Source organism: Punica granatum, chromosome 6 (assembly GCF_007655135.1).
Source record: "Punica granatum isolate Tunisia-2019 chromosome 6, ASM765513v2, whole genome shotgun sequence".
NCBI lineage: Eukaryota > Viridiplantae > Streptophyta > Magnoliopsida > Myrtales > Lythraceae > Punica > Punica granatum.
In genome coordinates, this window is record NC_045132.1 from 21391453 (window position 1) to 21403486 (window position 12034).

The 12034-nt window shown below is 37.0% G+C and overlaps 1 protein-coding gene across 1 annotated transcript; it reads left to right on the forward strand.

The window, feature by feature from the left end:
* Nucleotides 1-520: 520 nt before the first annotated feature.
* On the forward strand, nucleotides 521-9417 carry LOC116212247 (mitotic checkpoint protein BUB3.3-like). Its single transcript, XM_031546814.1, has 15 exons — nucleotides 521-751; nucleotides 1109-1234; nucleotides 1318-1448; nucleotides 2316-2398; nucleotides 2899-3147; nucleotides 3297-3375; nucleotides 3565-3645; nucleotides 3715-3796; nucleotides 3904-4004; nucleotides 4472-4575; nucleotides 7162-7526; nucleotides 8362-8484; nucleotides 8573-8629; nucleotides 8756-8830; nucleotides 8965-9417. The coding sequence occupies exons 2-15, from the start codon at nucleotides 1130-1132 to the stop codon at nucleotides 9064-9066; spliced, it is 1737 nt and encodes a 578-aa protein (XP_031402674.1). The 5' UTR covers nucleotides 521-751; nucleotides 1109-1129; the 3' UTR covers nucleotides 9067-9417.
* Nucleotides 9418-12034: the final 2617 nt, after the last annotated feature.

Here is a 12034-nt window from a genome sequence, read left to right on the forward strand (position 1 = left end):
GATTAATTAATTGAGACTTCTGCTATGATATGAGTCGAATTTACTTACAACATCAATATACTTGTACATATGTATACTCCAGCTCATGGCACCTCGAATACTCCATGGTTTGTTTGGTTTGCAAATGTAATTTTGAAATTACAACTTTAACATAATTTTACCCATAATAAAACAAAATAACTCATACAAAGTCAAATGGTGGATCCCATTTATATCACTCTTTTTCAAAATTAAAAACAAATTTTAAAATTTTATTTTGAAACCAAACGCAACATCAATCTCCTTGGATGAATCAAGGGCAAGCTATTTACCATACAAGAGATTCACATGAATAAGTATATATATTATTATGAGATTTATCTATTCATAAGTTGATTATTTAGACATAATGAACTTAATTTTTAACGTAATTTGTTTATTTTAGTTTAAGAAAAGATCATCCCATCCAAATTATTTCAGCAAAAAAGATCATTCGGATTTTTATTTTTATTTTTTGCTGAATAAGATCATTCGGATTAAACTCGCCTCAATTCTAAAAAATTACAAGTGGGCCGCACGTGGGACCCACCCTGCAAAACGATTTCCCCCCAGTTCTCTGCAACTCCTCCGGAAACCCGTTTTTCCAATTCAAAACAATTGGGAAACGCCAGCGCTGAGTAAACAGAAGCACATTTCAACGGCAACTACGGCGGTGGCGGCCGGCGACCACGGTGACCAAGACCGCATCAGTCGCCCTCATCGACGTACTAAGGTAATCTTCACATCCCCTCGCTTCGTTCCACTGGCTGAAACACTTTGGCCAGTGTATATTCGTCAGTCTTTCGGCTTCAATCAGCTGCTTAAACTTGTTGCCGATTCGATGTATCGCCAGCCGTTCTGCCCTTGCATGGAAGGTGTTTGAGAATAGTCCTAAGAAAGACAATCCCATTATATTACTTGGCTTGATGTTTTGCATTGTTTTGTGTCTTGGTACTTGACTTTGCTTTGGTGTTGGGGATATTGCCCTGTAAGAAATATTTTCGGAAAATTGTTTGCTAAACAATGTTTGAGTTCGAAAATGAGGTTAAAACATGTTTTCTGACGCCTATTTCCTGCTTTTACTGGACAGGTCTGCTCTCTTTCCATCCATATGAAAGGCGCTCGTCTGGAATTCGGGAGCCCCATCAGCGATGCCGTCTCCAGGATTCGGTTCGCTCCTCGGACCAATAACCTCCTTATCTCCTCCTGGGATTCTGTGAGTGCAGCTTCCGCACGCAATTTGTCTAATTTCCCTCAAAGTTTCCTTTTTGGCTCATAGTGGGAAGCATTCTTGTGCAGTGCCTCCGACTATATGATGTGGAAGGCTCTGCGCTGCGGCTGGAAGCTCCCTCACAGGCTGCACTTCTCAATTGCTGTTTCCAGGGGGAGTCTGTTGCTTTTAGTGCCGGCTCTGATTGTGCCATAAGGAGGTTAGTCAATTCAGTCGATGAAACGCAAACTATATCTGTAATTTTCTGCTTTCGTTACATTTACTTTCTTCATGTTTGACTCTAGACATGCCATCTGAATTGACAACAGAGGTATGCTCATGTCGCTAGTGTCAGCTTCAGAGGTTGTCCTGCTGCACAATCACAATGTACTAGGTGCTGTTTTTGCTTTAAGAGAGATTTGGTCTTGTATGGTCTAGTTTATTACATGTAGTATCATAGAAAGCATTAAAAGTTGCAGTGCAGACTCATATCCTGCTCGCCTTAAACACGTCCATATCAATTAAGCAGACTTCACATCTTGCAAGTCTCACCAATTTGGTCTCCTTTATGTTTGTTAAATTTTCCTGTTAAAATTGATGAGCACCTTATGCTCCTACTCTTCACTCAATCGGCTTGTTCATGTTCGGGTTTTCTATTTGCCGACCATCTCATGTCACTCCATATCCAAACTATAGCAATCTCTCTTATGATATAGACTTTCTTTGATCTCGAAATGGAACTTTTGGCTCTCCTTTTTTTTTCTTCTCACTGCTACTTTCCTCTTTGGGTGTCACATGGCACACATGATAATGGGAATTATCTGCACCATTAATATTCATATGGAAGTGCACGTAGCTAGCTGTTGTTATATAATCTGCTATCTTGCATGACATTTTTTTTTAGAACTACGCTATCAAAATATGTAATAACATTGTACCTGTTCACCCAAATAAAATAAAATAAAATCATTGTACGTTTAGTTTGATATTGTTGAGGAAGTCTTCTTTTGTCATGGGTGCACACGGTAGCCATTGAGTCATTAATTTTATTATGATACTGAAAAATGCTTGATGATTATGTTCTTAGGCATGATATGCATTCAGGAACTCAGGAAATTATGGGCCATCATGATGACATTGCAACCTGTGTTGAACATTCGGATGAATCATGTAAGTTTCCACTGCCTTAATGTTGGCTTTGATGTTTGCCTTGCTTGTTTCTTTGCAAAGCAATTAGATATTAACAATTAAAAGGATGTATAGTGTACAAAGACCGAAAGTGAATATTGCGATCTGAAAAAGGGTGAGATGATACAGCACACATAACTAGTCCTTGAATTCAGATGAAGCTAACTTAACTGTCCTTGAAAGTTTTTGCTGTTCTAAAGCAAATCAAAGATTGTAGATTTAATAGCACAAGTTTAGTCCTTCAGTCATTTTTGTAGATGAAATTTAGCTTTTGACATTTCCTTCTGCTGGGGAGCTGGATCTCTTTGGTAGAATATTGTAGAGCTCTTTCCCAATTGTCTACCAAACTCTTCCGAGTACTAGTAGAACCCCTTTTTTCCTTGCAAAAGTTTGGTTTCTTGTGTCTGTATGAACCAGTTACTCTATAGTATACCTTCTTCCGTTTTCATATTATTCTCTCTTTAATTGTTCATCTGGTGTAGCCATATTAATTACTACGGGCTTGGACAAGATGATAATATTTTGGGACCCGCGACTGAAAAGAGCTCTTGTGTCTAAGAGTTTACAAGTGGAGGTGGAGTCCATCTCACTAGCTGGGTTCGAGTTAATGTTAGCGATGGGATCATCAGCATATTTATATGATTTGCGGAACTTAGATGGACTGCTTCAATCAAAAGAGTCAAAGGTGGATGCTCGAATCAGATGCATAAGCTCGGCTTCTTCATGTAGTGGTAATTCTAGAAGTTCCATCAGCTGTGAAGATCCTTTTTTTTCCCCCCTTTTCCTTTTACTTTTCTTATTATTCTAATATATTCACCAAAAAAAGTATTTTTTCAAACTTAAAATCTTTTAGCATCATGTCAATCCTGTTGAAATGCAGGATTTGCGGTTGGATCTGTAGATGGGCGGGTAGCTGTGGAGGTTTCTGCATCATCTACTTCAAAAAATACTGCGTCAGTGTAACTTCCCCACTCTCCCTGACCCTTGCCCTTATTATGCTTTATCACCATTTGGGCATCAAGAACTTAATTTGATACTGTTTGAATGTGGCATGCTTTATCATTTTTGTTCTCAACCGTTGTCTCCAGGCTCAGTAAGACTATATTGATGGATTTTTGAGGTGTGGCTTATATTAGTCTTTCTGGCAGATATACATTTCGGTGCCATCCTCGGGCAAAGAATGGAAATCATCATTTAGTGTCAGTGAACGATATTGTATTCAATCCTTGGTATGTCATTTTCTTGCAAAATATTAATATTTTAATCGGCACAACTCGTACTTACTGGTGTCTATGCAGCGTCCTTGGTGCTTTTGTTACCGGTGACAACGAGGGCTATGTTGCTGCATGGGATTTTCAGAATAGGAGAAGATTATTTGAGGTACCTTCATCAATGCACTGTTCAGTAATCTCTTGTCATATACTCAGGGATGTGAGGAATTTGAGTTCAATGAATGTTTTCTTATTCTTAAAGTCTCTTGCTTTCAGCTGCCTAGGTTCCCAAATGGCGTAGCATCGATGTCGTATAACAAAAACGGAGATCTCTTGGCCATAGCAGCAAGCTACTCATACCAAGAAGCTGATGAACTGTAAGTTGAACACTTCTGGTTTCTGCAAGGCTGGTGTTCTGATTAAGATTTGCGTGAAGGCAGAGGAGATTAGTACTCCGAGAAGTTTCTCAATGCAGAAAAATTTCTGACACGCCATTCTCCTATATATTAATCTTATTTAGTTCTAAAAGTTCATATTTCACTTTGTTTCCATAAATATTAATGTTTCATTACTTGTTATTATCATCCCTGAAATTTTTATCGACTCCCATGTCTTATCTGCATCATTTGACCATCTATCCTCTTGCTCGGCCTATAGTTGCATCTCCCATCCACAAGATTTTCTTGTCAAAGGTCCTTCTGCGTCAATTTTGCAGTTATAATTGATTGACACAAACAGAAGGAACACCAGTGACAATACCAAGGAATCATGAAATTGAAAGTTTCGACATTTCACTGCACAAAGGTTATATGGGTTTATCTTTTCTCCTCAAAACTTGTGACAGGGTGGAACCTCCCCAAATATTTGTATATAACATGGATGAAGATTGGTTCGGCTCTGCTTCTACTGGTCGACGGAAAAACGACCATATATCTCGAGATAGAAAATGAAGGTAATATCCTGCTCTGCACTGATTTCAGAGGGTCTATGATTCCTTAGCTGTTTGTGTACTGTTGAGATGTGCCTATTTTATTCTCTCCGGAAGAAAGGAAAAGAAAACATAGGACTCTGTTACACCGGACACTGCATGAAAATATTCGTCCCTGCTGTCTTCAAGTTTTTTCCTTTCAAAACCTATGATACGTTTATTGCATTGGTGGACAAAACTTTCATAGCAAAACTTTAGCGGGAATCGTTCGTGAATTGTCTTTTCCATTCTTTCCGCTCTTCCGAGGAATACTAATTCACGACTCGGGATTTTTGGTTCAGGAATGTGAGAACTTTTTCTTTTGAGAACCGACCTCAAAAGTGTCTCCCCGAATCAAAAGGATCAAACCCCGACTATCGAAGGCCCTCAAGTTGATTGTATTATTCTTTTTTTTTTTTGTGTGGAATTAGATGTTAGTGAAACTCTCTTGGAAACCTCCCTCTTCGGGAATGTCTGTTGTTGTGATTTCATTATTTACATTTAATAATCATTTTTATCCTCAAATTCACCAAAGAAACACAGACATAAGAAAAAGAACTTAATGGAAAATTATCATCCAAAAGGGTCAACCTGAAAAAGAAACATATAGAGGAGAAAATTGTCTAATGAGATTAGGACGTGTGTTCGGCCAATAATCTATATGCATAATGTAAACAAGAATTGGTACATAAATTATGCATTGAATCTATCAATATCAAAAATAATCTTGTTTTTTGTAATATAATTCAATTTTTACATGAATCAACTTTCTAGATAATTATTCATTTTTTTTATATAGAAGTAATTAATTTAATTGCATCCATATATATAAGTTATTCAATTCTAATTTTACTATCATAAAAATGATTCATATAAAATTTCTTTTGATAATTATCTATATGGGATAAACTTGAATATTCGTACTAAAAATTTACGCTCTTAAATATTGTAGCAATTTAAGAGAGTGTGAGTATATTTGTATATATGGTTTTTCCATCTATGTAATAGTGTAATAATGAAGATATTAGTACGTGTTATAATTTATTTATTTGTCTCTATTATTATTATAGAAAATTTAATTTACCACATTAACAATTTTCCTAGTAGATTTACATATGAGAGGATATTCAACTGTAATTTTTTGATAATTATTCAACTGTAATTTTCATCATAATATTATGCAAGAATGTCTAAATTTCAAAAAATTACCTATTATTATTGTATTTATATGTTTGGTTTTTAATGAAAAATACTATATATTTATTGGAGAAATTACTTGGTAAAAGAACTAAAGGTAATTTTATTATCATAAATGTGTTTTTTCATACATTAATTTTATGACCTTAATTTATGCATTGTTTTTATTGAAACTTATAGAACATGAATTTATCAAAAAATAAACATTTCAATTATAATAAGCGTCTTTTGGAAATATTCTAATACAAAAATTAATAGAATCAAATCAATATATGAAAAACTTGTGCATCGTATGAGTAATAGGTTAGTCTATGTATCTATGTAAAATGAACTGCATATGCAATACATGTTGCTGATAAATGCTATTAATATTCTAAAAATAAATATGCTCCTAATAATAAATATCATTATCTATCTAAATGAGTATGTCATGATACAATTTATTTTTAAAATATGTGTACATCAAGTTTGTACGAAATAATTATCGACAGTTTAAAATTAGCCGAATTTTCTTAAATGAACAAATATGCCACGCGCACTAATTGGGATCATTAGTCACAAAATAATTATATAATAATTCAAAATTATTTTAATATGTAAAAATTAAATATTGTAGATTTTTATTTTTCTTGAAAACCAAATCGTGTATTCTATAAGTCAAAATAACTATTATGGAAAATGACACAAAGTATGTGATAACGAACACATACGATAAAAAAAAAATCATAATTCACTAATCTTATGAAGTTGTGGTCATGCAAAAAGAGATACTCCCAAGTCACTATAAAGTTAGAATCTATAAAATATATATATATATATATATATCAATAAAAATATTATTTAAGATAAGGATTTTATAAAGAGTATTTTAGAAAATGGCGAAAGCAAATTTGAATTTTTACTTTTTGAACTAAATAATGTAGTAAACTTTCATTAATATTTGAATTATATGTATGATTAAAACATATTGAATAAGATAATTAGTTGTAAAATTATTATGAACAGTTAAACTTAATTTAATTTTCAAGCGGAATTACTAATTTTATTGATGATTATTGTTTGAAAGTGACTCAATCATAAAAAAAAATGTATTTGTTCTTAATAAAAATAATAGTCTTTCAGAATATGAATAACTAAAATAAGATTGATAAAAAAATTGGATAGGAATTCGTACAACACACGGGATAAAGCACTATATCTAGTAGCTAAGATTAATCTCATCTCGGGAAATCAACTTGTCTTGAACACAAAGTGGTTCCCATACGTTTCGAACTTCAGGATTGTAAGTATAATAGTCACGTACAGCGGGGTGGCTGGGCCTCGGGGGATTGGACCGGGGGAAGGCTGCGGCGGACGTGCGGGTTTCTGAGCCTCTGTGCGTCCTTTCAACGCCATTAAATATAATTATAAAAAAAAAAAGTCAAGACAGCACAGTGAGGGCATCTTACTTTACGGCCGTCCGATCTGTGATCCGACGGTGGTCACGTTCGAGGGTCAATTTTTAGGAAACCCTAGACTCCCACTTTCTTCCTCAATTTGCCTCTCGTTTCAGATCCAAAGTCTCTGTCTTTCTCCCTCTGTCTCCCTCTCGGTCGCAGGTCAGCTCGAAGCTATGTCGGACGAGGAGCACCACTTCGAGTCGAAGGCCGACGCCGGAGCGTCCAAGACCTACCCCCAGCAGGCCGGTACCATCCGTAAGAACGGCTATATCGTCATCAAGAACAGGCCTTGCAAGGTTAGATCCAGATAGTACCTCTCCTTAGTGCTTGTTCGATCTCTGTTGCGTGTTTAATTGTGCAATTCCGATGATCTTCGAGATCGGATGCCAGATTTTATCTGATTGAGCGCCTTGATGTTGTTCACGGATGCGTTGGTGTTGATCGATTCGCTAATATGCTGTTTGTATGAGTTTTTTATTGGCTATTGTCTTGAATGAGCCTCTGCAACCGTTTCTATGGAGGATTGATGATCTTCCTATCGATTACTACATGTGTAGTTCTGTTGGATATATCTAAGTATGGATGAATTTATTCAAGTATTCTTCCTTTTAAATAAGCTGAGGGAAACGATATCTACTCCGAAAATATCTCGGAGAAGGTAAGATCGCTTTGATACTTATTGAACTAGCAACTGGGTAGATTGAGGAGCTTGTTGGGAAAGGGCAAGGAAGGGAAGCACGGTAAAGGGTTGGACAGTTTTGTTCAAGAATTGTATACAGGGGTGGTCATTTTTGCTCCATGTCTCTGTGAATGGGCTTTCTGTTGGTGTGGCCATTCCCGATCTTGGCCTGTCATTGAAATAAACATTGTTGTCGAGCATTGTCTGTGTCCAAAAGACGATATTTATCCGTCTTAATACCTTTCTTGTCTCTATTGCAAATGGGCAGAGTCGCAGATCCATTATTGATGCTTAAAGATAAAAGGAGTTTTCATGTCGTGCTTCTCTTGTTGAATTGTTGTGGTGGTGCCTCCGTATGTTTAAGCTGCAGATACTTGCTGCTGACAATTTCAGTGCCTCGTTTGTGATGATGCCTAGTGACTTGATCTCATCCGTCCTTTTGCCTGATGCAGGTTGTTGAGGTTTCTACATCCAAAACTGGGAAGCATGGTCACGCTAAGTGCCACTTTGTTGCAATTGATATCTTCAATGGCAAGAAGCTTGAGGATATTGTCCCATCCTCCCACAACTGTGATGTATGGCTTATTTATTCTCCAGTACATTTAATTTGACGCTACGATGTGTTTATCCTTGTGGATTGATGAATCTTTACTGGTGATGTAGGTTCCCCATGTTACCCGTACCGACTACCAGTTGATTGACATCTCTGAGGATGGATTTGTAAGTATCATAATATTGTTACTGTATCATAATTCTTGTTTCTGTTCTGAATTGGAATCAAATAAGATCCCAACTTCAGAACTCTGACAAAGTTATGACACTTGGTATGCTTTATGCCCATCTTAGGTGAGTCTGCTGACGGAGAATGGTAACACAAAGGATGACCTGAGGCTTCCAACCGATGAAAATCTGCTTTCGCAGGTCATTTTACTTTCCCATTTCAAGCAGAAAAATTTCCCTTAATTTCATTCTATCAGCTGCAAATCCATCGCAAAGATTCTATCCATCTTAATAGACTGATGAGTCCGAACTTCTTTCTGTGGTTGTCATGACAGATCAAGGATGGATTCGGCGATGGGAAAGACCTGGTTGTGACTGTGATGTCGTCAATGGGAGAGGAGCAGATCTGTGCCCTCAAGGACATTGGCCCCAAGTAGTCAGTCGTACAATTACGCCCTTTAAGATTAATTGATGGTTGGATGCATAAAAAGCTCTTAAGCTGTCGAGATAGACTGGTTTTTGTTTTTTTAAAACTTTTTTCGGGCTTCTTTTTATTTGGGCTTGGGAGAACAGAACACAGGAGAGGATCGCCATACCATTAAAATCTTAGGAAGAAGAAGGTTGTGATCCTCCATATCTGTCATTTCCCTATTTATGGGTTTTTCTTTTTTTTGTTTTTATATGGGATTTGCTGAAGTACCTGTCTGAACTGTCTGTGACTCATTTTATGGTTTGGAGAAGTTGGAAATGTGAAAACGCAAGATTTAATTACATGGATTGGCTACTTACATTGTGTTTTTGCTAAGTTGCTTCTAGTTCAGTCATGTTTTGGCTGATTCACAAAATCGTTGCACTTCATTGTTGGATGTGAATGTGAACCCATTCGGGTTAATTGTCGATATGCCCAAAGGTAACTCCGCTACCTTCAGTGAGAACGTAAAAAAAGATCATTTTTTGCTGCTGATTGTTTGACTCTTCCAGCCCAAGTATATATCATGTCAATGGTCTCTCCCAGTGACAGATGTTTTGGCAATTTAACCCTAGGAAGATATTATGTTGTCCCTGCTATAAGCGAATAAGGTAGAATAGGTAATTGTTCCGTTAGGAGCTTGTCTTATAGAAGTAAGTGGTGTTGGATAGAAGACTGTTTGAGTTGCCGGTCCTACTGCTTGAGAAGAAGCTACACATTCATCTTACTCGAGAATGAGTTTTTCGAAATGAAAATGATGGAACTCAAAAGGACTTGCCTAGATAAACTTTTTAGCCTTTAGATATCGGACCCAGATTATAATCCATTTCGGATCAATCTCCTTACCAAAACATTCGGGAAGAAGCCGTTCGTGAAGCCATATCATGTGACATAATATCGTTTTCCGAACATTGTTAGTGCATATGAGTTAACAAATACCATACCCGAATCAATAGCACCCGATGAAGAAAAAACTGGTTTCCTTGTATCGAGGTCATTTAATTTCCATGGCATTACTTTCTTAGAAGTATAGAGAGCAGTGATTCTGATTTTTATTCTAATTATCATGCTGCTGGCAGGCAATTTGCATTCTTGAGATGAAAGGTTCATCAACCCGTGGGTGTGTGTGTGTATTATATATGCGTGTGTATTGAGTGTTCATGCACGAAAATCGGGCGGAGGAGCAGAGTGCTGCAGTAAGCAGAATGAAAGATTCATTTATTAATATAATAATAACATGGCAAAGTCCATTCGTTGGTACCATTTTACATTTTTCACTACGCTGATTGGTATAATATCTGCGAGTCTACAGTGGTAGATGGTTATGCGATGATAAAGCATTTATGTGCAGAAAAAGCTTGGAGTGAGCCCGACTGAATGACTCAGTTCGAAACCAAGTCAAGATCACTTCTGACTCGGAAGCTCATGATCTTTTTCTGTCTAAGTGTAAAGTCGAGCTCCTAATCTTTTCTGTCTTGTTGAATTCCTATGGTCGCAATGTTTCAGCATTTCATTGAGGTAACTGCAGAAATCGCAGCATAAGTCGCGAAGCCAGTCAGATAGGGTGTTCGGCTGAATCTACCCGAAAAACCGAAACAGATACGAAAGCACGGATAATCAATGACTTTCTTCAAGAGGATTGAGTAAAAACTTATGTTTATACAACAGGGATGACTGCTGAAGAGTACTGCAACGGGACATTTTTGGATGCAGTGCAGAAGGATGCTTTTCTTCTACGTATGGCTCCTTCGGGATTTGACGCGACGGTCGGATCCCTTCACGAATCTGTAATATGATGGAAAACATGAACTGAACTTGAACTTAGTGTGGTGATATCGAACATATATCGATCAACCAACTTTTTACATGAGATAATCGAATTTTTTTTACGAGAGAAGCCGTGACCTACAAAATTTTGAGAGACTCTTGATGTCGGCTTAATCCATACAATTCTATAAGTGCACTCTTCTATCTGTCCGCACAGCAATTCTCAATGCAGTAAAGATATATTGAACATTTCATAGAGACGCAAAGATAAAACTTGGATTCACAAATTTTTGTAAGAGAAGTTTCCCCGACTATAAGATCTGTTGTTTCGCAGATCCGAGCTACAAGTAGATGCAGTTGAGTAACGGCATCGTGGATTCAATACTAGAAAGAATTAAGTATCAACTAAACAAAGGAATGGGAACTAAATTCCACCCACGACCCTTGCCTAGATCGATACAAACTCCAAGGACCGAGCCTAGGGATAACGAATCATCCGATCATAGGTGGAGTCGATCAGCTCAACGTTCATTAACTGTGAAATCGGCCTTAGTACGATTTCTTGACGTGCACAACTGTGACATGACCACGGTTCTCGTGGATCATATTTCATATGTTGTGTAGAAATTCAGAACCTCAATTGATGAGTCTATCAAGGTATGAAATTTTAGTGACACCGAGACATATAATTGACAAATATATTCTCCCATCTTCTTTATAAATAATTTTTTTTTAAAAAAAAAGACAAATATAGTCAAGTCCATATCTATTCATGTGCATAATACACCCATCTACACAAACAACCTTCCATAAGGCTATTGATTCTTACAAGCATTTTAATCAAACTCATATTAATTATCACCCTGCAGCAGCACTTGAACACGTTACTATACGCATTACACGGAAATAGACAAATATACAAATTTCAATCCTCGACCAGCTCGATCTCTGGCTGAGGCTTGATGATTCGGTGTGCGTTTAGCTCGAGATCCTTAGTCCAATCCTGCAACAAATTATATATCAAATACATGATTGCATAGAAATCTGCGGTGACAAGCATGCTGAGGCTCATCACGACGTAGCAAAGAGACGGTTGCTGTATCCTCTTCATCTAGTGCTGTTGTTGGTGCGGACGGAGGACTTTTTGGAAGGGCTGCTGCTGCTGCTGG